Below are 23594 nucleotides of genomic sequence, written 5' to 3'. Positions count from 1 at the left end.
GATTATTACACATTGCCTAGCAACCAACTTCTCGTCATTACGTGTTTTGTTTTGTTTTGTTTTGTGTGGGGTCTGTGGGTAGGGAGAGGGAGTAAGCGAGAGAGATGGAAAGGCAGGGATTTGGTAATTATGGTGATTAGGTTGTCATCTCGCACTGCCACTTCAAAGTGGTTTGTGTTTCTGAACGAATAACGCATTGAAAGTTTTTGGTTTTGTTTTAGTTTTTCTGCATTTTATGGCTAGGAATAAAAATAGCCGGACACGGACACACAAAAGGTTGTAAAATGAGACGGGACATGGAATCTAGTTTCTCCAGTGGTGGCTGAAGGTGTGTCTGGTACGCTCATTTCAACATGTGAGGACAAGTAACAATTTCACCGCCGACCCCACCTACCCCCTCTCCTCATAAACCGCACACACCTCCTCTGCTTTACCTTCTCACCTAGGCTTGATCTGGGCCTCACTCTGCTCATGCTATTACTAAATCTAAGATGTTTAATGTATCCCAACACTGACTTCTATTGCTGTCATGTACAAATCGTACCCGATACCGAACAATATGACCCAAAAAAAAAAAATATCTTGGGAAATTATTTTCTTGATTTTTTCAACCAGTCTTGGTCTCATTGAGATTACACCTGGCCAAGACAGCAGTAGCATACGATAGAAGACGGAAAGGCTTGTCTAATAAATTGTCTTGTAAAAGCTGTGCTGGTGAGGGTGCATGGTAACAATAATAATGAGTGTGAGTTAGAGTTACAGCTATTGATTACTGACGGTCAAAGTTAGTTTTATTTATTGGTTTCTAAGTATTTGTTAGGGTTGTTTGGCCGCATTTAGATATTTAAGATCTAAATGATGTCTGCTATTATAAGCCATTATAACAAACAATTGTGTTTGTGTGTATATAGAAGTACAGATACTTCCTTCAATAATGATTCAACTTCTTTACTTAAGTAAAGGTGGAAGAGTTTAAAACATGAAAATAACGAGAACAAACTTCTGGTCTAATTAAGCCTATAAACTCTTTAGTTAGAACTTCCCTCATCTCTACAGGAGTTTAATCCATCCTCACACACCTTGCGACTTATTCTCCCATAGACACCATTTTCCTGCAGTGGATTCTCCGCAACCACCTTTGCTCTCACCACAGTCCATGCGATAATGTCTGTCTGTCTGCATGTTTGAGTATGCATGCGTTTGATTGTGAGTGTGCGTGAGTAGGTGGGTGCATGTTTTTGCATGTTTGCACATGCATGCGCGTGTGTGTGTGAGTGTACGTTCATGAAAGAGAGATAGACACAATAGTCGTAGCAAAAAGGTGCATAACTCAGGACACACCGTGGTCAGTGCTGCTGGCTTCGGGATGCTCTTCATTATCCAACCATTGGTACACCAAACCCGTATTTCAATACAATTTGCATTCTGCCCTCCATCCAGGTGAGGGCCGACAAACTGGCTAAGGGACTCTCCCTTGGGGAGGGAGCACTCGTACCAAGTGATCTGTGGTGCTGTTAGGGTTAGGGCAATGGAAACACCTTTGAGAATCCTTCCTTGCTATCGCTGATCTAGGGTGTTGGCCAAGACAGCTTTGTAATCTGTGTGGACTGATACTAAGCTACATGCCCAGCCTCTCTGCTAGGAAACACAGACAGACAATGAGTGTGTGTGTGTGTGTGTGTGTGTGTGTGTGTGTGTGTGTGTGTGTGTGTGTGTGTGTGTGTGTGTGTGTGTGTGTGTGCGTGTGCGCGTGTGGTGGGTGTGCGCATGTGGTGGGTGTGCGTGGGACCGAGTCAGTTTGTCAAGAGGGGATTACCTCAGATCCTACTACTATTACTACTAGGTAGAAATGCACAGTGAAGGAGCGCCAACATCATGGTCATGTTGGCCCAGCTCCTGAGACCTGAGGATTCGTCTGTGTCCCCCCCCCCCCCCCCCCACTAGCCCTCAGCCGCCACACCTGGAATGACAGATAAGTGGTGGTGCATGGAATACATAACTTGGCAACGCCCTAAGGGTCCACCTGAGAAAGCTGCAGATCTGCATAGTTGTACAGCTGGTCAGAACAGGTTTGGACAGACTGTGTGCCACAGCCTGCTGTGTCGCAGCTTGGTTCAGAGTCAAAGGGTCACCCAGTCTGGCACCTATGGGCAGAGCTACCCTGGCAGTTTAATTGTTTCAAGATATCGTCATTTCCTTTGCATCCCAAGCTTCTATATAGAAATTTCTCTCACAACGTTTACGGAGGAACCCCGTTTGGGGTGTGGAAGAGAGGCACGCCTTAGACGTGCTTCTGGCTTAAGCCAAAACGCCTAGACGTTCTTCAATGAGAACTATGATTGATAGGAGTTTATATAGCTACTTGTTCAGACTGATCCAGGTCCAGACTAATTGGCAGAATGTCATGTTATGCCTGGGGTACCTTATGTCTTACAGTGATTTGCAGCCAATTTCTTTTATTAGATTTGAAAAATGACGATCCCAAAACATGTTACCTGGAAGAAGATCAGACACAGTAACAGTTTATCACAAACACACCTTCTATTGCTTTGAGCACTATAATTTGGCCACACGCAGCCTTGCCTTTCTCTCTCTACCAAATATCATCAGAATCTATTATCAAAGTGTTGTGGAATTCTGTTACCATCGAAAAGAGGATCTTTGCTGCTGACGTCTTACCCTTCTCCAAAGCCACTCCTGCATTTTGTTCATTCATTTGCATTGTTGCAATTTTCAATTCTGTAAAGACATTGTTCAAAGGCAATTATCTGTGGGAAATGCAAACCATGTCATCAGATGATCCGTGGGAAGGTTTCTTGGTATTTCACCTTTGCTTTGATAGATGTATCCGAACCGTGTGATAAGGCTCACCTTGTATGTCCTCCTTCTGGCCTCTTTCTGCGTCTTTCTTTCCTCCACACAGGCCCCATGTAGGACGTGTGTGGCCTCCTCATTTCTGAGGCGTTGTGTGCAGAAGCAGAACGAGCTGCAGGGAACAGAGAGACATTAGAAAGAATCATCTTAGAGTCTACAGGTCCCATTACTGCTGACCAACTTATTGTTTGCCAGGCAATTATCCAGCATCATGATTGGCAGAAATATGAAGCAAAGAAAGCAAAATGCCACGCTCACCCGGATTTGATATTAGGTGGGGAAAATAGTTACAACCCAATGTCAAGGAGCTGGCCAGGAGATGTTATCATCAATACATATTTGTTTAGGACACACACCTTTGCATTCAAGACTAATCAATCTTTCCTCCTTAGTTTGACTAATCCAAATCTTCTCTTTCTTATTCCTTCTTAAAGCAAATGTGCATGCAACTGTGTATGCGTGCATGAGTGTGTTTATGCGTGTGTATGTTTGTGTGTGTGTGTGTGTGTGTGTGTGTGTGTGTGTGTGTGTGTGTGTGTGTGTGTGTGTGTGTGTGTGTGTGTGTGTGTGTGTGTGTGTGTGTGTCTGTGTGTGTGTGTGCAGTTGCATGCAGTTCCACTTTACTACCTGAGACATGTCTGTTCAATTGTTTAAATAATTAATATTATAGGTGAAACACTTAGCCACATTCTTTTTTTATGAGTTGGTGTGGCCGTCAGGAAGAATGCATAGCATTCTGAGGTGGAGTTAGCCTCTAGGTATAGCAGACACTCATAATTCATGTTCAAGCATGTTACAATACCAGACCCTTAGTACAAGACAATACCAGACCCTTACCAGTCCTTAGTTCCTTTTGTTTCACACCGCTAAAAAATTAACTCCCTTATACATTATATACAATATAGACCACATACACTTGTGCACGTACAGAATTATGCACACACACACACACACACACACACACAATACACTCAAACACACAAACACACACACACACACACACACACACACACACACACACACACACACACACACACACACACACACACACACACACACACACACATTGGTTCACACTTGCACTGTGCTTCTGTTCATTAATGTATAATTTGCATTGTAGAAAAATAGTATAAAAAAGCAGTATGGTAAAAGTAGTAATTTATTCATTCTCTCTGCATTCACATACAAACATCCCACACCCATCCCACATGGACAACCACGAGATGCTTCCACAAAACAGGACAGACTTAGATCGCTGCTTGGTTTTTGCTAGGTTTGTAGTACTGAGATGAAGTATAATTTGGCAAATATAATTTAGAAATGGTGTTCTCTATAGGTGCCCTCACACATCCACACATAAAAGTTATTCTGGTAAACAGGCATTACATGATGGTGCTTCTCAGCGTGGTTGATTGTTTCATTATTACGAAAATGTTTCTGGAATCTTCCACGTCTATTGACCATCCATCAAACTCAGATGTGACAGAACATGAACCGGTCTTGAGTAGGGTCGTTTGGTATGTTTGCCGCAGGCTTGTGTGCATTGAGTATGTGTGTGTACTATCTATGGAGAGCATGTAACTTTGAATCCTTTTCATGCTGTATAGTAAAAAAAAGAGGTGGGTCGTTCCTTGTTAACTGCTCCTTGAACTACCTGCAGATTTGTTACCTTTGTCCAATATTTGGATTCAAGGCATCAGTATTCATACTACACACAACATAAAAGTATGTTGTGTGTGACCAGAGGCATGCAACTGCAGTGAAGGCACGCCCACAGCGAAAGACATTTGTCAGGGACGTGGAGAATTCCCCATTTGTTTCTACACTGTTGATAGCAGACAGTAGATTTAGGAACCACAGGGTCAGGGACGGGTTATATATTTCTAATGAATACTACTTGTGAAATGGCTAATGGGCCTTCTCACATGGACTGTGAAAAGAGGAACCTGTAGGCCTACTGAACGCTACGGACAGAAATAGAGAGCAGAACACACCAAACAGCACCAACAGCAGGCAAAAATCATGATGGTGTTCAAATGATGACTGTGTGTGTTCTAGACAACAGAGCTGAAGAGGTTGCGTTTGTCTTATTCCCCCGCCTTCTTCTTTGTTCTGGGCTTAGGATTCACTGTGTGTGATAGGTTGATAAATATACACTCTACTATCCGAAATATAAATGCAAGATGATCAAGATGATTCTAGACTACATGTAAAAAAAAAAGTAAAGTAAGCATGAACACTAAGACCTTCAAAGGAAACTTTTGAATCTTTATTCAAATCAGAGGATTTTGGGATGAAACACAGTTGAAATGAAAAAAAGTTTTCTTCAACTGTTCTTGAAGAGCCCATTGGGCTTTCATCAGTAGGCCTGATACATATCCTGTTTACATAAGTCCTTTATTTCACATTGAGGTTTGCATCAAATTTGAACACAAATGCAATCAGCATTATACGGTTGGCAAATGTGTGGAACAATTTATTGATTTATTTTTCCCCCAATTATCTGTTTTTAACAGAATGAAATAGATCATCGAACCACGACATCAAGGGGTCAACCATTCAGGTGAACGAATGAACTTTACTCTTCAACGGGGGCTTCCACTGGCTCGTCCTCTGCTGTGGCCTCCTGCTCCACAGCGGCAATCTCCTTTTCCTCGGCAGCCACCGGCGCCACCGGCTCGGCCTCGGCCTCCTGCTTCTCCTCCGTCTTGACAACAACGGCTTCTACCTTGGTGACCGTGGCGGCGGAGCTGCTGCTGCTTTCTTTGTCGTCTCCGCTGCTCACCACTGCCCCCTCGTGGCCACCGAAGGCGGTGCTGACTGCTTGTGATCCACCGAAGGAGGCGCTCACGTATGATGGTGTGCGGGAGCTCTCCATGCAGTTATAGGCGTTGTAATTCACAGCTGAACAAAAATAAATAGTTGCAATTGTTTGTGAGTATTGAAAAAATATTTCTAGATTATATATTTGGTGACGTATGGTCAGTTAAGATTACGTTTTATTTTATGGAAAAGCAAACTTACATGTCTGCTTTGACACACATGACGTCTTGATCCCTGTGAGCAACCTGTGGAATCGGATGCAATGATAAGAAGCAAACGATTGTACAAAATCAGTGAATGCGATCAGAGTCTAACCACCCCTGGTTCCTCATCAGCCACTACAACCCATACCTGTCCTCCTCTCCTTCCAGCAGCTTCCTGTAGGTGGCGATCTCAATGTCCAGGGCCAGCTTGACGTTCATCAGCTCCTGGTACTGGCGGACCTGCAAGGCCATGTCGTGCTTGGCTCTCTGGAGGGCCTCCTCCAGGTCTCTGATGCGGAGCTTGGCGTCCTTCACAGCCATCTCGCCGCGCTCCTCAGCCTCTGCAATCTGACCCTCCAGGGTGTTGCGCTGCAAGTGGAGAAGTTGCTATTCAATCTACTTGTGAAGATTGTGTCCGAACTGAATCGATTCCTTTCTTATGCTCATAAGCCTTGTGTGCATAGTTTCAGAGAGCATACTGATGGTTACCATCGGAATGCATTTTGCAGGGACAAAAAAGATGGTTTACAATAATAAATCGACCATCCGTGCTTAAAGTACTATTTGCACACTGCAGATTTGGACAGTAATTCAGCCTTCACAAGCGGTCACCATACATGAATCACTGTTGGATAGGGTAGCGGTTGGGTGGGAGTTGGACTCCTAGCCAAGAGGTTCTGGGTTTGATCCACAAAGCCCACAATCTATAGCTGCAGGCCTCCTGGAGCCCTCCTGCTGAATGACCCTGGCCCTGATATTCACTGCAAACAGTTAACAATCCTTACCTGGGCCTTCACCATGTCGATCTCCGACTGAAGCCTCATTATCCTGCGGTTCATGTCGGCGATCTCAGCCTTGGTTGACTTCACGTCGTTTCCATGCTGCCCTGCTGACTGCTGCATCTCTGCATACTGGTCCAGTCCGGTCCAAGCCAGAACAAACAAACAGCGAGAAGACAGGGAGGATGATGACAATTCCCAAACTCATCCTGTTGATGTGGGAGTGTCGTCTTGCGTCGCTTTACACAACTTACTACCTGAATATGTGCTTATTGTTTACAGTTTTACAGTAACCTTCACATTCATTTAGCACATGCTTTTATGCAAAGAAACTGAAAACCAAGGCTGCGTGTCGGACTCACGACAAAATAATCAAAGTCAGACTCACGACAAAATAAATCGAACTAAATTAAGTCCTGTGAAAGGAGCAAAAGTAACATTAAAAACATAAAGATATTTCTTCTCCACTTCATGTCTGAGACAACGGTCCTTGAAGAGAGCTCCTATTTATTCTTATAATAGTTGTGTGTGTGTGTGTGTGTGTGTGTGTGTGTGAGACGGCTGCCGGTCGTACCTTAGACTGGTACCAGGCCTCGGCCTCGGCCCTGCTGCGGTTGGCGATGTCCTCATACTGAGCGCGCACCTCCGCCACCACGGCGTCCATGTCCAGGCTACGGCTGTTGTCCATCTCCACGACGACCGAGGTGTCCTTGATCTGGCTCTGCAGCTCACGCAGCTCCTGGTGATTAAAAAAAATCACGAATCCTTTCTTAATTTTGAAGGATCTCGGTAGCCTAAATGCACACTTTTGATTTAGAAATGAACACGTTTCTTTTGGAGGGGCCAAAACCAAGGTGAAATTTCCCAATATCATGACAATTTATTTTAGGCTATTCATTTACCATATCGTAGAGCTGTCTCAGGAATTCAAGTTCATCTGAGAGGCCGTCCAATTTAGCCTCAAGTTCAACTTTAACGATATAGGCTGCATCTGTATCCTGCAAGGGACAACACAATGTATCATTGGATAGGGAAACCATTGAAACCAACCATTGACTATAGTTTGGACCATGTGGCGCTTTGAGTCCAGTTATAGTTGGGAGACTGTTCATTATCATGCTTGTTTGGGTGGATTCAACAAACCTTCTTTATCAGCACAAAGGTGTTCTCCGCCTCGTTGCGCTTGTTGATCTCTTCCTCATACCTAAAAGGAGGAGAAAGTAAGTCTTCATTCGCAGTGATGGTTCATTCATCCTCAGGTTGCAAGAAGGTTTTGTTGATTATAAACCAGCAAAGATAAGATCTTATCTTCTTCTTAATCTCGTTGCTCCTCTAGGGAGCATAGGCCAAAAGATAAGATAATTGACTACTCCCAGGGAGGATCTGGGGACAACCAGAGTCACTCACCTGTTCTTGAAGTCCTCGACCATGCTCTTCATGCTATACAGCTCGGACTCCATCCGCAGCTTCTCGTTGCCCAGGCCGTCGAGCTGTCTGCGCAGGTTGGAGATGTAGGCTTCAAACATGGCGTCCATGCTGGAGGGACTGCTGGTCTGTTCCTGGAGCAGCTTCCACTTGGTCTCCAGCATCTTGTTCTGCTGCTCCAGGAAGCGCACCTGCAGAGGAAACATCCAGGTTCAGCATCATGCAGAATCAATGAGGGGATAGTTCCATCGATTGAGAGTTCACTTGCATTAGTGTACCTACAAGCATTGATATATGGGGATTGTTTAGAGTGGATGGATAGACAGATAGAGGGGTGGGTTTGTGGATGGATCACAGATGGATAAATTGAATAACTGGTTCGATTGAGAGGATGTGGATCGAAATGGAGGGAGGGATGGACTGATGAATGATACAAGGTCTCGATTAAACCAAGTAGCAAGAATTATTTTTATCCTAATAGTATTAGTTGGGCAGATTTGATGAATTTTCGAAATATTCATTGACAGTTTTAGGTTAATAACTACACTTGACTGAAAGTGTTAATCTTTCACAAGTCACAAAGAAACACACAAACATGAACACAAAAGGAGCACTTTACTATGTTGCCCTATATTGCCAACTGACTTTAAATGTCACAGTAATTACTGTTAGATCTGTTCCAGATTCTAATTGCTTTGTTCCAACACAAAGGGGCACTGTTTCTCAGCCCTGGCTCACATCTCTCAAAATGTTAATATGCTGTCCTCAAGTTGGGGTACGCTGTTCTTTCTCCCTACACAGCAAAACATGGACATGGAAAATAATGAGCAAAAACCCTGTTCTGTGTATGATTGCATATGTGTGTAAGTGTGTGTGTGTGTGTGTGTATGTGTGTGTGTACATATGTGTGTGTGTTTGTCTGTTTGTGTGTGTGTGGTCGCACATGTGTCTGTGTGAGTCTTATTGTGTAAGCATGTGCGTGCGCGGGCGTGGCATGCGTGCATCTGTGTGTGCATTCATGCATGCCTACTTGCATTTACAAGCAAGTGTGTATGTGTTTGTTTTTGGGTGCAGGTTGCCGGTGATGTGGTTTTATGACAAAGGTGTGTGCATGGAGGAGTGGTTGTAGCTTCCTTTTGCAATCATTGCATAGTCAAGCTTGGTTGATGGTGGCTGAAGCTCCTCTCTCTAAGTCAGGCTTCCTCCATTGTTCAGGTGGAACAATGTTTGTATGTTTGATTACACTCTCAACAATCTCTAGACAATAATCTCAGATTCAGCAGATGTTATAGCAAAATCTCTATGGGAAGACGGCACAGAGCCTGGGCCGGAAACCAGAAACTGCAAGGGGTGGAGATACACCTTGTTTCCTGTTTGGTCATGGAGGTATTTTACAGAAGAGAAACTCATTTGCATGAGTGGGTGAAGCATTCTACACTGACCAAATCGACAAAGTTTTGATTTTGAATACTTTTTTACAGCTTACAAATGCTGGACAAATTTTTGATTGATGTTATCCAATTACACGCTTCTAGATCCCTGTCTTTAGCAACCTGATTGGTCTTTTGATTATCAATCAACAACATTGCTCTGTTCAGTGCAGAGCCTTCATTCTGCAGAAGACGATGCATGATAACTATGATTCTCTGTGGCATAAACTCAAGGGTCTAAAAACGATATGAGCAGGCTAAGCCTTCACTGAGAACCAATATAAGGAAAATGATGACCTTAAGCCAGTAAAAATGCCACAACTTACTTCAGAAATCTTCTGCAACCTGAGGCAGTTTGCCTTGCATGCAGAGCAGCCATTTTGAGCTCACTTTCAAGCTTCTTTTGGCTAATGAAATGAAGGGTTAGGGTTAGGGAAAACGGGATGAGGGGGTTGCTCTGAGGTCGTGGCTCAGCAGCAGCAGGGAGTCTCTGCCAGGCGCCGCGACAGAAGGGACTCACCTTGTCGATGAAGGTGGCAAAGCGGTTGTTGAGGCCCTTGATCTGCTCCTTCTCCTGGGTGCGGACCACCTGGATGCTGGGGTCGATCTCCAGGTTCAGGGGCGCCAGGAGGCTCTTGTTGACCGTCACAGACGTGATGGGGGCCGCCCTGGTGGCCATGCCTCCACCCATACCCCCAGCCATGCCCATACCGCCACCCATACCTCCACCGACGCCCATGTAGCCATACTCTACGGCGCCGCCTCTCTGACCCGACCCTCCGGCCGCGTACCCGCCCACCACAAAGCCCCCGTTGCCGGCCCCCATGCCGGCCCCGCTGGAGCCCACGCCCCCATAGGAGCTGCGGACGGCGAAGGACTGCTTGCCAGCGCCGGGACCCCCGTAGCCGGAGAAGGAGCGGCTGCTGTAGCACCTCTGGCCTGGACCGACCCCGCCCCCCCCGGAGGAGTTGGACCTGGAGGAGACAGTGGTGGTCTTCAGAGCTCTGACAGACATGGTCACACAGCAATGGGATCGATGTTGGTTTTCTTCAAAGCACCGAGATGCAGCAGTGGGCTAGTGTTGGGGTATGTGTGGGAGGCAGAGACCCAGTGGAACAGAGAGTCACGGAGAGACTGAGGGGGAGAGAGAGAGAGCGAGAGCGAGTGAGTGCGGCTTCAGGCAGACAGACCCTCCCCGGTGCCATGCTGCTATTTATCGGGAGCAGAACAGAGACACCGTCGAGGTGTGGTCGGACAGCCCCCTCGGTATGGGGCGGGTTGGGGGGGAGAGGTGTGAGGAGGTGCAGAGGTGGGGAGGAGGAGGTGGAGGAGGAGGAGGAGGAGGAGGAGAGTTGGTAAAGCAGGGGGAAAAACAGCATCATGTTACACATTTACAGCACACATCTTACACAATGGTCACTTGTGAGCGGTTTTCACCTTGTTTTTTTCGAAGCTCACTTGGAAACTGGTTTTATTGTCGTCCTCTCCTGCCATGTTTGGAGTCGCTCAGATTGATTAGGCCAAGTTTTTCCTCCAGCCCCCTGTCTTGGCCTGACGAAATGGAGCCTCTGTCATTACGCACACGTTCCTCACTCACAAAGGCCCCATGGAACACTAGCGGCGGGCACAGAGTTTACACGTACGCACTAATTCAACACACCTATGCACAAATTCATGCGACGCCTTCATGTTGTGCTCTAGCATTGGGGTTTAATGAGCCTGAATAATATTTTTATGGTCCTTTCGCTTCACCTAAGTTCTCACGGACTCAACATATTGCGCCGTAAATCCTGTTTGCACAACAGGGACGTGGCCTGTATGTGTGCTGGCCTTAACCACGACAAGATAGATGTGGGAAAATTTTGATTTGGTGCCCCATTCCTCTCTTGTTCCTTTTAATGACCCTCCCTTCGTCCGTTTACAGTCCCAAGTCTTCACATTAGGGTTATTAAAGTGTTTATTCAGTCATAGCAGCACTGCTACTCCCCATTAACCCCATAAGTCGGTTAGTCACATCTGTCAGGTGCAGTATATATATATCATACACATGCAGAATTCATACCGTTCAAGAATGTGTAAAATCAATCAATCAAAATTAACACCCGCCCACCCCTAACCCCGCCCACCACCACCACACCACAGTCTGGGGCATCCCCCCCCCCCTTACCGCTCTTGAAGAAGAGCGGAGTGGAGAACATTTAAATACACTACATTCCTTCCTTATCGGCCCACTAGTTAGAACAAACAGACCCAGCCTCGTCCTCTCTTCCTCCCTCTGCCCCACCTTAGTGTTGCTTTAATCCTCCTGTCCCTCCCTCTCTGGCTCACTGACTGCTCAGTGGAGCTCGTCAATAAAGCTCTGTTATTCATATTTGTGATGTATATCAAACCTGTAGTAAACCTGGGTGGGTTTTATGTAAGCTGTGTGTAATGGCAGGAGGGACTGGTTGATTGGGATACAGGGGCCTCGAGGTGCATTATCTCTGTGCACAATGGGATGTGTTTGAACAGGTATCTGTTGCCATGGTTGCACAACTAAGTACAAATAGCCCACAGAATTGCTTTTTTTTAAGATTAGGACCCGTATCTTAACACGCATGTTTCTGACATAATATTTAGTTAGTTTACATCTGGCGGGATGGTGACCCCTTATTCCTCCAGATATCTCTGTGTATAAATATTTTTATTTTAATAAGTCGCCAAGAAAGTTTTCGCCCTCTTGTCAAATAACAACACGTCATTCAAACTAAGTAGCGTGGTATCTATCACGCTGTCACAGCAACCAGAAAGTACTGTGGTATCTTTCACTCTGTCTCATAAAACCACCAGAAGAATGAACCAATGTTGAGTTCAGATTTGGCTTGGCTGGGCACAAAAAAGTGACGTTATTTGTCCCACATTGTGAGACCCGTGCTTGGTAAAAGAAAACCATATATGTACACACGACCAAGCACTTATCGTTGGACAAGCCCTTGGGGACTGATAGTAACCCCTCCTCCCACCTCTCTCTCTCTTTAAGGTCTGAAATAGGAGAGGTGTCTGTTTATTTTTGTCATTTCACTTTCTTCCAGTTAAAACTGCAAGTAAGATGGAGGAGAGGGACAGAGAGAGAGAAATCACACAGAAGGTCACACCCTGACCTGAAGCCTGTTAAGATGGTGGTGATGTTTTCGGTTTGTACCAGGCTGCAAAATGACACATAATGTTTGGAATGTGCCGTGAGAGAGGGACACTGACATGCTATGAGAGGGAGATAGCAGGCTACAAAGTTGGCCCGAGTGTGGGTACAGTAATTGCAGCAGACAAGGAACCAATTACATAATGATTGGCAGATTGGCCTTCAAATGTTGACCCAGTGTTATGAGATCAATATTATGGGAAAAGATCCATTATTATGTGGTATTAGAGAATGATGTGTGGGTTAAGATTGAAATTTGCAGATGATAATTATGTTACATCTTTACGTCACCTCCGCCATGAATAATGACCATTATGATTCAAATTAAATTAAAATTACAAAACATAATTCTTAGATTGTTAATAGGAACAACAAATACATCAGTAAGGGAGAATACATTTCAGAAATCAATAAAACAAAATTAAATTAAATCATTTCATTTGCATAATTCATTAATCAAGTTATCTTTATTAAAGTGATCAAAAGTATACTGATAAAATATCAGGTTTGTCTCACCCATAACTGCATTGTTTATTTCAGAGAAAGACCTTGCAAGATTATTTAAGGCGTGACGCTAAATTAGCTTATAAAGCCAGTCATAACGTTGTTGAAGATGCCATGGCTTCCCCGGAGTCCTCTTCCCACACACAGTCTTAAACTAACAAACTCAGTAACAACATACAATTCCCATGATAAGATAGAGGTGTGGTTGAATTGTGTGTTGGTGTATGAAAGTAAACATTAGCAACCCATGACCATGCTTGACGCCAGGTGATTAAAGGGAACTTGTGCGTTCACGGCCACACCCATCCTTTTTTTTTGCTCGAATATCACCCTCTAGTGGGCACAGTTGGGACGACTCAAAAAACAGTAGGAGTGGCTTGGTTGGATTTACAGTATGTCTATGGGGTGGGGTTGGACCTTTCGCTCTCATTCGCTGTCAGTAATGCAGTCGACTGTGGGCGCAGAAATGTGAGCCACTTAAGACTTTGAAACTAAACAGCTGTATAATTCTTGTGATTTGATTGTGTTTTGAGTCTTACCAAACACTTCATTGTCATGGAACAATGGTTCATTATTTTTTGTTACCATTGATATGTATATCTTTAACTCTACAATTAATAAAAGCATTACTATAAGTTTGAACCGGGGGCAAAGTGTCTCATTACAACACTGTCAAATCATTATCATATCAGAAAAAAGCATTGACATCAGTAATTCCACAATGAGGGTGATAAAGAAAGTCCATAACAATCAGCATTAACAATGTCCCAATCCCCCCGTGCTCCTTGTGGCCTCCTGAGGAATGTCTGGGAGCTAAAGCTGGACATGGCATCTCGTAGAGAAACCCTTGCTGTGCTTTCCTTCACCTCTACAGTGGCCGGTCATGGCCGCCTTGGTCCTACAATTAGTATGGAACGACACTTGGAATGACATGAAGACACACTCTGACTGCTGAAAAGAGTACAGTGAAAGACTATGCTAATAACATAAGGGCATAATTGAGTTAGCTTAGCTCATACTCCTGTGGTAGAATATTAACTTACTCTGCTCATTTAGCGTTTGGTACATTTATAAACACGTGTGTGCCTCATGGTAGATCATGTGAGAGCATTGCTCATTTGTACTCGAGCTAACCGAATGGAAAAAGTGAAGGGAACAAAAAGTAAAAGAATAAAGCCAACCAGTGGGAGTTCATCCCGGGTAAGGACGAAAGCCCCCCCTCACCGCCCCTCCTCCTCCTCCCTTCTCCAGTTGTTGACGTCTGTCCAGGTCCTGGAGCACATACAGCCCGTTTGTTTGTTGGGACTCCCGCTGGGTGCTGCGGTGACTCACACACACCAACCTCACCTCTCTAATACCAGCCCCTTCGTCTCTGGTCTTCTCCTCCTCGTTCTCCCTTTCCTTCATCGGAGGAAGCTATGTGGAGGAAATAAAGGGGCCGGGGATAACTGCACAATGGACCCACTCCGATAATAAAATTCAGATAAAAAAAAACAACAGTATTATATAAACTGAACAATGGGATAAAAACAGTGAGTCAAATTATATTTGGCAGTTAATGGGCGGACCCGCTGCTTTCGGCAATGGCAAAAAGTTTGGAGGGGATTTCCCATGCAGTATCTGGGGATGAAGAAAAGCAGTGGAGCTGGAAAGCTAAACAAGATGGACAGGAAGCACAGTGATAAGTTAGACCTGAATCATACAAGAGTTTCCATGGTGAAATCTGCCTTCACCGTCTTAATCAGAGACCAGACTCATGTGGTGGGTGTTTCCTCACATGTGGCATTTCTTCCTCCTCACTTCTCTAAAAAAGTGTCCTTGTTTTAGTTTAGCTACTTTCGTGTTTTTTCTTTCTTTTTTTTGGTTACCATAGAAACGGCCAGAGCTCATTATGGACTTAGCGTTCCGTAAAGGGAAGAATGCTTGGCTGGGGTGGTGATGAAGATGCAGGGAAAACTGTGAGAAAGTGTTGAAACTCTATCAAGCATAAAGGTGGGGTAAGATGGGAAGGATAAAAGGAGCCATGTTATGGAGGACATCGGGGAGGAGTGTCTGCCTTTGTCAAAGCTGCACCTGAGGGGGGGTCAAACACTGTTTTGTTACGCCGTTCTCTGGGGCCCCGTTTTCCTAACCCTCTGCTCAAATATGTCCAAACCCAAGTAAACCTCTCAGGTTTCATGCCCAGCGCTCTGTATTTGAGATGCCATTGTAGTCATGTTGTTTTTTCCTCTGCTCTGACATAATGCTAACCACGGTTGGTTTTCAACAGCTCACCTTTTTTGTATTACTGCTTTTATGAGCGTATTTAATGCAGTCATTATTGGCACACGTTTTTTCAGTCAACAGCTTGTGTAAACAAGGCAGCCCTTTATTTTATTGTTGCTTTTACCACATAGCCAGTTCTTTACCCAGCTTAGTTTATCTTGTACGTTTTAAAATATTTTTTTATCCAAAGTATATGTGAGTTTGATGAGTATATTTGACCTTGTCACTTCAATTATGTTTCCTGAGCGATGAACAATTCTACCATGTTTGTAGGCCTACTTACTTTGTACCGGTTGGTACTAGTTAAAATCTGGCATGGGATTTGGCCGGGCATAATTTGGTTCAAAACATTACTGACCATACAGAAAACTATGCAGTCAGTGTTAGGCAATAAGCCTTTTATGGGCAAACCAAAGGAATTTCCTTGTATAATCTAAAAAAAATACCTTCAATGTTGTTATAATGACTATCTTTCCCGGTTCTGCTTCTTTTTCCTTTTTGTTATTTGTTGGTTATAGAATATATTTCAAGCTTAAGACCTACAGACTTATCTCTTATGCTCATTGGACCAAGAGGTGAATTCCCTGGTCACAGCATGCACAGCTCTTGAAGATAAACAAATGTCCACCTTTGTATTTCCTGCATGTAAATGTTTGCAACTGATTATACAAATGAGATTGGGTCACAGCACAGCTAGTTTGCAAAAAACAGGGAGCATGTGAGTAAAAGAGAGAAAAGAGCGAGAGGAGGGAGGGAGGGAGGGAGGAGAACAGGAAAGGAACAATGGTGGATGTGGAAGTGGGCAGGGTCTAAAAAGGCCAGCTGTGGTTGAGGGACTTGCAGGGGAGTATAACTTCTCCATTTCGATCTGCCAACGTCTCTTTCCCTGCCGACGAGCAACCAAGACCTCAGTCCAGAACCCTCTCTTCACTCTCTCTCAGCCCTCGTCTGTTTGTGTGCCTCCATCTCAACCGGACTCACCATGAGCTACAGGTCAAGCAGCGCCACCTTCACCCGCTCCACCCCGCCCTACCGCGCAGCCAGCACTTATGGTGGCGCAGGGGGCTCCGGGGCCCGCATCTCCTCGTCCTCCTTCTCCAGCCTGCGCTCCGGCGCCCCCACCATCTCCTCCTCCTCGGCCTACAGGGTGAGCAGCGGGATGGGCGGCGGCGGCGGGATGTCCGGAGGCTTCGGAGGAGCGGGAGCCGGAGCAGGGGCCGGTGCAGGCGGGGCCGGTGTGGGGATCATGGGCAACGAGAGGGGCCACATGCAGAACCTGAACGACCGCCTGGCCACCTACCTGGACACGGTCAGGAGCCTGGAGAAGGCCAACAACGAGCTGGAGGTGAAGATCAGAGAGGCGCTGGAGAAGGGAGGCCCCGAGATGAGGGAGTACAGCAAGTACACACCCATCCTCGAGGACCTGCGCAGACAGGTGAGCAACCCGGAGAGGGGTGGGGTCGAAAAGGTTTATTTAAGATGGAGAAGGTTAAGGTTGATGATCCGTTTTGTGTCTGAATGTATATTGTTTGTAGGATGTTGAACTGTGATAGAGGTCGGGGAAATGTTTATGCATACGAATAAACAAAGAATTATATAGGAGGGTGGAAGAAAATTGAAGGGGAAATGTTTATGCATACGAATAAACAAAGAATTATATAGGAGGGTGGAAGAAAATTGATGGGGAAATTGCGTAAAGTATGGGACAGTGATTTGATGATCATGATGAAGATGAATCTGCAATGACTCAGTGTTCACAAAACTTAAAAGGGAAAAGTAAAGTTAGTCCTTTCGAGTTCTCTAAATATGATCATATATTCCACAGTCTCCTATATATAGGCCACATAAGACATTATTCTCAATATGTTGCTTTAAGAGTTATCATATTTCGTGAGTTAGAATGGAGGGTGTGGCTGTGTCCATAGCTTCACCCTTCCCCCATATAATCCATCCCATGCTACACACACAGCTGGCAGGACTTCCTGTTTCTGGTGAGTCACCAACAAGAGGCAAACTGACTTCTCGAATCATCTGAACAAGACCCAAAAGTATATTTTTCCTCCCAATAGAAATGTTATCCTCCAGCGTGTCCACTTGTGAATGGTTCTCCTGCACGCATTCTTTGCTTGTGAATAGTTGCTCTGCAAGCATCATCTGGTGTAAGCCGACCCTGATGTGAAACAGATGTGTAATACATGGCTTTTACAATGAACGCTCCTGCTCACGCCAGTGTGGGCTACATCTGCATGTAATAAGGGTCCCAAACACACACACACACACACACACACACACACACACACACACACACACACACACACACACACACACACACACACACACACACACACACACACACACACACACACACACAAACACTCACATACAAGCACACACACACACACACACACACACACACACACACACACACACACACACACACACACACACACACACACATAAACACATCAACGAGCATGCGTGCTGGTTGTCTAATAATCTGCACTACAAAGAAGTGTCAAATGTCACATTCTTTGCAGTTTCAGAGTGTGACACATTGATGGCTTCTGTGCCTCTCTTTGTGTTCTCTGACAAAAACGGGAAGGACGCTATCTTCTGCTTTACCCATGGAGACACATAAACTCTGTTCGGAAAACATGTTCACGGCTGTTGCTATCCATCGGCCTGTCTGTCTCTCTGTCGGTCTCTCTGTCAGTCTGTCCGTCTGTCTGTCAATCTGTCTATTTATCCATCTGTAGCAGAGGGAAAATAAATAATAAGCAATTTTTTTTTTTATTACATATCAACTCAAACATGGATTCAGATTTTGATCATGAATCTGTCCCTTCCCCCAGAGTCTGGTGCTGGAAGTTGGGCACGTTGCCACCCCATTGTGTCATTTGAACGCTCTGGATCAAGTTACAATTTCTTTATTGACACCATGGATACATGTAAATGATATGCATATAATATTGTATTGTTTCCCCACCAGGTCTTTGACAAGACTCTGGACAATGCCACTCTGGTGCTCCAGATCGACAACGCTCGCCTGGCCGCTGACGACTTCAAAGTAAAGTACGTTGAATTTTTTTATTTATTTCAGAATTGATTTAATTTTTTGTTTGGTTTGGGCTAAAAATATTGCTTGGATTAAAGCTGCAGGTTACAAAGGAGTCTCTAAAACCTGTTAATTAGGGACACCATTAGTAGTAAATAGATTCATTGGTATTACATAGTAGAAAATTGAATGTGAACCTTAGCTATATTAGGCAGACTAATATGTAGCGAATATATCTGCTTATTTAGTGCTTGCATCTTGGTTCCCCCCCAGGTTTGAGAATGAGACGGCCATCCGCCAATCGGTGGAGGCAGACATCGGGGGGCTGAAGAAGGTCATCGACGACACCAACATGGGCAGGATGAACATCGAGAGCGAGATTGAGTCGGTCAAGGAGGAGCTCATGTACCTCAAGAAGAACCACGAGAACGTGAGCAAGACAATTTTTTAAAAATATACGTATATTTTTATTTTCTAAACTGAGTTTAGAAGAATGCAATTATTTTGGTCACATTTTTTCGAATTGTTTGCATTTTCTGCCAATAGAGACTAAACCCTGGTGCGTCCTCCTTTTCTGTGTGCTGTAGGATCTGATGGAGATGAGGAGCCAGGTTTCCCACGGGGGCGTGCAGGTGGATGTGGACGCTCCTAAAGGTCAGGATCTGGCCCAGGTCATGGAGGAGGTCAGGTCCAACTACGAGAAGGTCGCCGTCAAGAACGCACAGGACCTCAAGCAGTGGCACGAAAATCAGGTACGCAGACAGTAGTTCAAAGGCTTTGCATCAACTGCAATTTTGCTTATTAACTAATGGTTATACCACAGTTTTGTTGAATACTCGATTCTGATTGGTCAATAACGTTCCAAGGGTGTGAATAATTTATGAATAACGGGACACTTCTGCTTTCACAATGCCACATCCTTAGAAACAACAGCAAATTACAACATTCAACAAGACTGGTCCTTCCTTGACAACGCAAGAACAATGCGCTCAAAGCATTGCAGAAAGAATACTTAAATTGCAGATGACTAAATCAATATTAAGTAATTTTTTTCGTGAAGTAGCAGTAGTCTTGTGAGGTTAAGATCTAGTCAGTGTTGAATTTCTGCTCCATCTTGTACTTATGTAGTTTTATATCTGTGTCACAGAAGGCCTACTTTAAAACATACCGTGCGTGTTTTACCCTGTGTATCACCAGATCTCGGAGGTGCAGGTACAGGTTTCACAAAACACAGAGGCCCTTCAAGGGGCCCAGCTGGAGATCAGCGACTTGTCCAGACAGCTCCAGACCCTAGAGATTGAACTGGCCTCCCAACAGAGCTTGGTAAGCACACTGCTCGTATGCACTCATGTGTTCAAATGTCCCACATTTTAATTAATCTCTAATGAAGTTGTTGTGTGCCATGCCATGCACACAACAAGTTGCATAGGGAAGATATTTCAACAATTAATTTATTACTTTATGAATTACTTATGATGTAAATGTTTTGGTAATTCCTAAATCGGGCATTGATCTTTCATTATGGGGTGTTTGAAACTCCCACAGCGTTTCTCATGTGAGACGTTGCTTTATTTTTTTAAACAAGCCAAGGTATATTTACAGTACTACGGCCCTCTTGAGTCTTCTCAATAAGACAGAGTATCGCTATCCCTAAGCCCTTGATGCCCTCCCCCTGTTGTTTAATATTTTCAATATCCTGCCCACTCCTTTCGACTAAACCTCTGTGCTCCGTTCGATCCTTGAGAATATGTGTGTTCAATGGTTTTGTTGGTAATCCCTACAGAAAGCGTCTTTGGAAGACACGTTGAGAGGCACAGAGCAACGCAACAACAATGAGACGGAGAAGTACAACGGCATCATCATGCACCTGGAGGGAGAGCTGACCAACCTGCGCTCCAACATCAGCCAGCAGACCCAGGACTATGAGGCCCTGCTGAACATGAAGATGAAGCTGGAGGCCGAGATCGCCACCTACAGGACACTGCTGGACGGGGGGGATTTTAAGTAAGTACGTTTATCGGAGGCAAATCTTCAATCTATCATCAATGATGAATAATTTTAATAGACAGATGTAATTGATGTTGATGAGGATAATGATGGATATTATAATTTTGTGATTTACAGGCTTCAAGATGCACTAGAGGGGTTGGCAGAATAGGCGGTTTGTGCTTCAGTGATCTTTGCACAAATCAGCACTTTCAAAAAATTGGAGAAGAAAGAAAGAAGAAATTGAAAAAGTCGATCTCTGATTACACAAACCAAATTATTGTTTTGGCTGAATCTTCTGCTGACCAATAAATTCAATGGAATCAATTCATGAAATGGGAAGTGTGTCCGTGAAATGTGTCATTGCCCTTTATATTTTCCTAGCCTCATTAGCCTACATCATAATCAAAGCACATATTCATGAGTGGTTATATTTTTTATAAAAATATTACAAATCATTAACCCAACATTAATATATAAGCGATGAACTGATCATTAAAAAAACGTTAATAAACATTAGTAAATGATTAATAACTGGGTTTTTTAAAGGACCCCTATTTAACACCAAGTGTGATGTTTCAAAACCATTACTAGCAGGTCAAGATCGAACTTTCAGTGACATCACAAGGGCACTAAGATGAATGGTGAATAGATCCGCCTACCAGTTGGTACGGCCCCCTTGATAGGCTGGTGGGCTGAGCATCTATATATGGTTGGCATTATATTCGGCAATATACTCATGTTTGTTGATGTTTGCTCATCATTAACTAAAGGCTTATAAATATTTATTTACGTCATACTTGGTTGGGGCATGGCCCCAAATTTAAAAATAAATAACTTTATTATTTTGGATATATTTTGTTAAATTATACTGAACATAAACTTTTTTGTATGTATTGTACTAATATATACAAAAAGTCTGGAAAAAAAAAAACACACCTTTTTTTCTAACCCTATAGTCACGTTAACGACAGCCCTTACGCCAACGCAAGGTTTACCAGCAGGGGGCAGCAAAGATCCTTACGGCGAATTGGGTTATCCCTTCATTTCCCAAAAATTACTGAAGACGAAGAAGTACATTAAGAAGTAGGCTACTTCACCGAGGCACTCTGATCCAGGCATCTGACTCATTATTTTGTGCCCCAGTTGCATGCTTTAATACAGCCTACTTGAAGTGTTAGGGAGAAATGTTTCTGTGGTTGAGCATGAGGTGTGTTGATACGCTTGAGAAAAGAAGTTCAAGTATTAACTAGTAGGGAGGTAGTTTCTTAGTAGGGAGCAGCCTATTTCTCTGTAGGGTTCCTGTGTTAAATGTTCTCAGACAGATTGTATATTAGCTTCTGGCTTGATCAGCTGATTTATATTCTCTATATAAATTGACAGCTGGCCAATTAATAGCGAAATCAATGAATGAGTATTAGCTAATTCAGTAATACATTGGTTGATTTATGATTGATTTTAAGTTAAATCTATCGATTTGTCAACTAGAGTTGTTATGCATATTGACCAACATAAATTTATATAGCAGACATTTTTATCCAAAGCATCTTACAGCAAGTGCGTCAATTGTTAAGAGATACCCAAAACATTGCCACAATTTGAGTAGGCTACATAAAGATTCACAAAATAAGCAGACTAACTGCTTTAAAAACTACAATATAGAAACAAGGAAGAGACTTTTTTACAACAAATATTTCAACAATAAACCAAGAAATGATTTAGTGGTGGATCAAACTGAAATATTTAATCTACAATCTACATTCAGCATTTTGACTGGATCCCACAGCACTCCGGGTCCATGTCCATGAGGTCAGTTATCCAATCAGGTGCAAGATTCTAGGGTCCAGCCCAGTTCCTTCAGGAAGCTCCGCCTCCCATGGGTCTCCTTGCCATAGACCTCTAGCTGGAGATGTGGCTGGGAAGACCTCCAGCCAATCAAAGCCTGAGTTGTCTGGGGTACAGGAGGGGAGGGGCTTACCTGGGGGAGAATGGAGAGTGATGTCATGACACTACACCCTTATATAGGTTAGAAAACAACAATCTATTTTTAACAATAATGACACAGACCCAAAGACATTTAGAAGGGTAGGTTTAAGGACAGACAGACCTACAGAAAGACAGACATAAAGTCAGTCAGGCAGACAGACAAACAGACAGACAAGTAGGTAGGTAAAAACAAGGTCAGAGAGACATCCATGCAGATAGACAAGTACATGTAGGTGTGTATGCGTTCAGACAGGAAGACAGTGAGTTCATACATGGATGTATTTTTCGGCGGGGGTCGGGGGGCGTGCCCTCAGATGAGGTGGGAGGTCCAGCTCCCCGGCCGCCTCCCTCAGTCCCGCCCCCTTCCTCTGGCTCTGAAACAGAACAGGACACCTGGCTTCTAATTGGTGGATGCATGTGGATCTTGTTTATCCTTAGCAGAATATTAAAAAATGTATAATTAAAAAAAATCTCCAAAGCATAAATATTGTTCACTGATTTGAATTTAGTTTGCTGTTCATAGATAAGTGTATAGATAATTCTTGCTTTTTGAAATGCGAGTGGTATTTAAGTAATAGTGGCAATAAATGCACTCCGCACTGTGTGTGTGTGTGTGTGTGTGCGTGTGTGTGTGTATGTGTGTGTGTGTGTGTGTGTGTGTGTGTGTGTGTGTGTGTGTGTGTGTGTGTGTGTGTGTGTGTGTGTGTGTGTGTGTGTTTGTTTGTGTAGATACCTCTATATAGACTTCTGAGAGAAAGCCCCACTTATGAGGCCAGATTTTGGATGACTCTTTCTCGACCTTAAGACGTGTCTTCCTACACACACACACACCCGCACCCACAGACACACCCACACAAAAACATACCCACACATAAACAACAATAATGTTTCAGTTTTGAGGTAAATGACAAACAACGCATAGTTAGAGCTTCGACACATAGATAACTCACTTTAATTCACTCCTATCCCTGAGAGACATCTACATATTAAGGAGCAAGCCCTATTCTTGCAATTAAAGTGCCTCTCTTAAACACAAGCTTTGAATATTTTGTTTAATGTTGTTCCGCCTCTAATGTATTTGTGTGG

General features: G+C 44.0%; 3 protein-coding genes across 4 annotated transcripts in view; 1 reads left to right on the top strand and 2 right to left on the bottom strand.

Annotated features, from left to right (window-relative positions):
- Positions 1 to 5121: 5121 nt before the first annotated feature.
- LOC115556866 (keratin, type II cytoskeletal 8) lies at positions 5122 to 10724 on the bottom strand. Its single transcript, XM_030374264.1, has 9 exons — positions 10055 to 10724; positions 8087 to 8295; positions 7823 to 7883; positions 7582 to 7677; positions 7254 to 7418; positions 6686 to 6811; positions 6049 to 6269; positions 5899 to 5942; positions 5122 to 5778 (listed from the first exon to the last, which is right to left on the bottom strand). Exons 1-9 carry the CDS (start codon positions 10547 to 10549, stop codon positions 5453 to 5455), a joined length of 1743 nt encoding a protein of 580 aa, XP_030230124.1. The 5' UTR covers positions 10550 to 10724; the 3' UTR covers positions 5122 to 5452.
- Positions 10725 to 16340: 5616 nt separating this feature from the next.
- On the top strand, positions 16341 to 20864 carry LOC115556868 (keratin, type I cytoskeletal 18). 2 transcript variants are annotated; one of them, XM_030374265.1, is made up of 7 exons: positions 16341 to 16916; positions 18471 to 18553; positions 18810 to 18966; positions 19124 to 19288; positions 19734 to 19859; positions 20320 to 20540; positions 20661 to 20864. In XM_030374265.1, exons 1-7 carry the CDS (start codon positions 16464 to 16466, stop codon positions 20692 to 20694), a joined length of 1239 nt encoding a protein of 412 aa, XP_030230125.1. In that variant the 5' UTR covers positions 16341 to 16463; the 3' UTR covers positions 20695 to 20864. The 2 variants fall into 2 exon arrangements, with proteins under 2 accessions (XP_030230125.1, XP_030230126.1); XM_030374266.1 differs by having other exon boundaries at positions 20320 to 20544.
- A 1375-nt stretch (positions 20865 to 22239) lies between these two features.
- LOC115556869 (uncharacterized protein C20orf85-like) overlaps positions 22240 to 23594 on the bottom strand; it is a 1893-nt gene continuing 538 nt past the window's right edge. The window contains exons 2-4 of the mRNA XM_030374267.1: positions 23242 to 23323; positions 22781 to 22882; positions 22240 to 22500 (exon numbers count right to left, since the gene is read on the bottom strand). Coding sequence (XP_030230127.1) covers positions 22345 to 22500; positions 22781 to 22882; positions 23242 to 23323 — 340 coding nt within the window. The 3' untranslated portion in view covers positions 22240 to 22344. The remainder of the gene's footprint in view (positions 22501 to 22780; positions 22883 to 23241; positions 23324 to 23594) is intronic.

This window comes from Gadus morhua, chromosome 13 (genome assembly GCF_902167405.1).
Source record: "Gadus morhua chromosome 13, gadMor3.0, whole genome shotgun sequence".
In the NCBI taxonomy this organism is placed as follows: Eukaryota; Metazoa; Chordata; class Actinopteri; order Gadiformes; family Gadidae; genus Gadus; species Gadus morhua.
The sequence above is the reverse complement of the archived record's forward strand: the minus strand, read 5'-3'. Positions and strand labels throughout refer to the sequence as shown.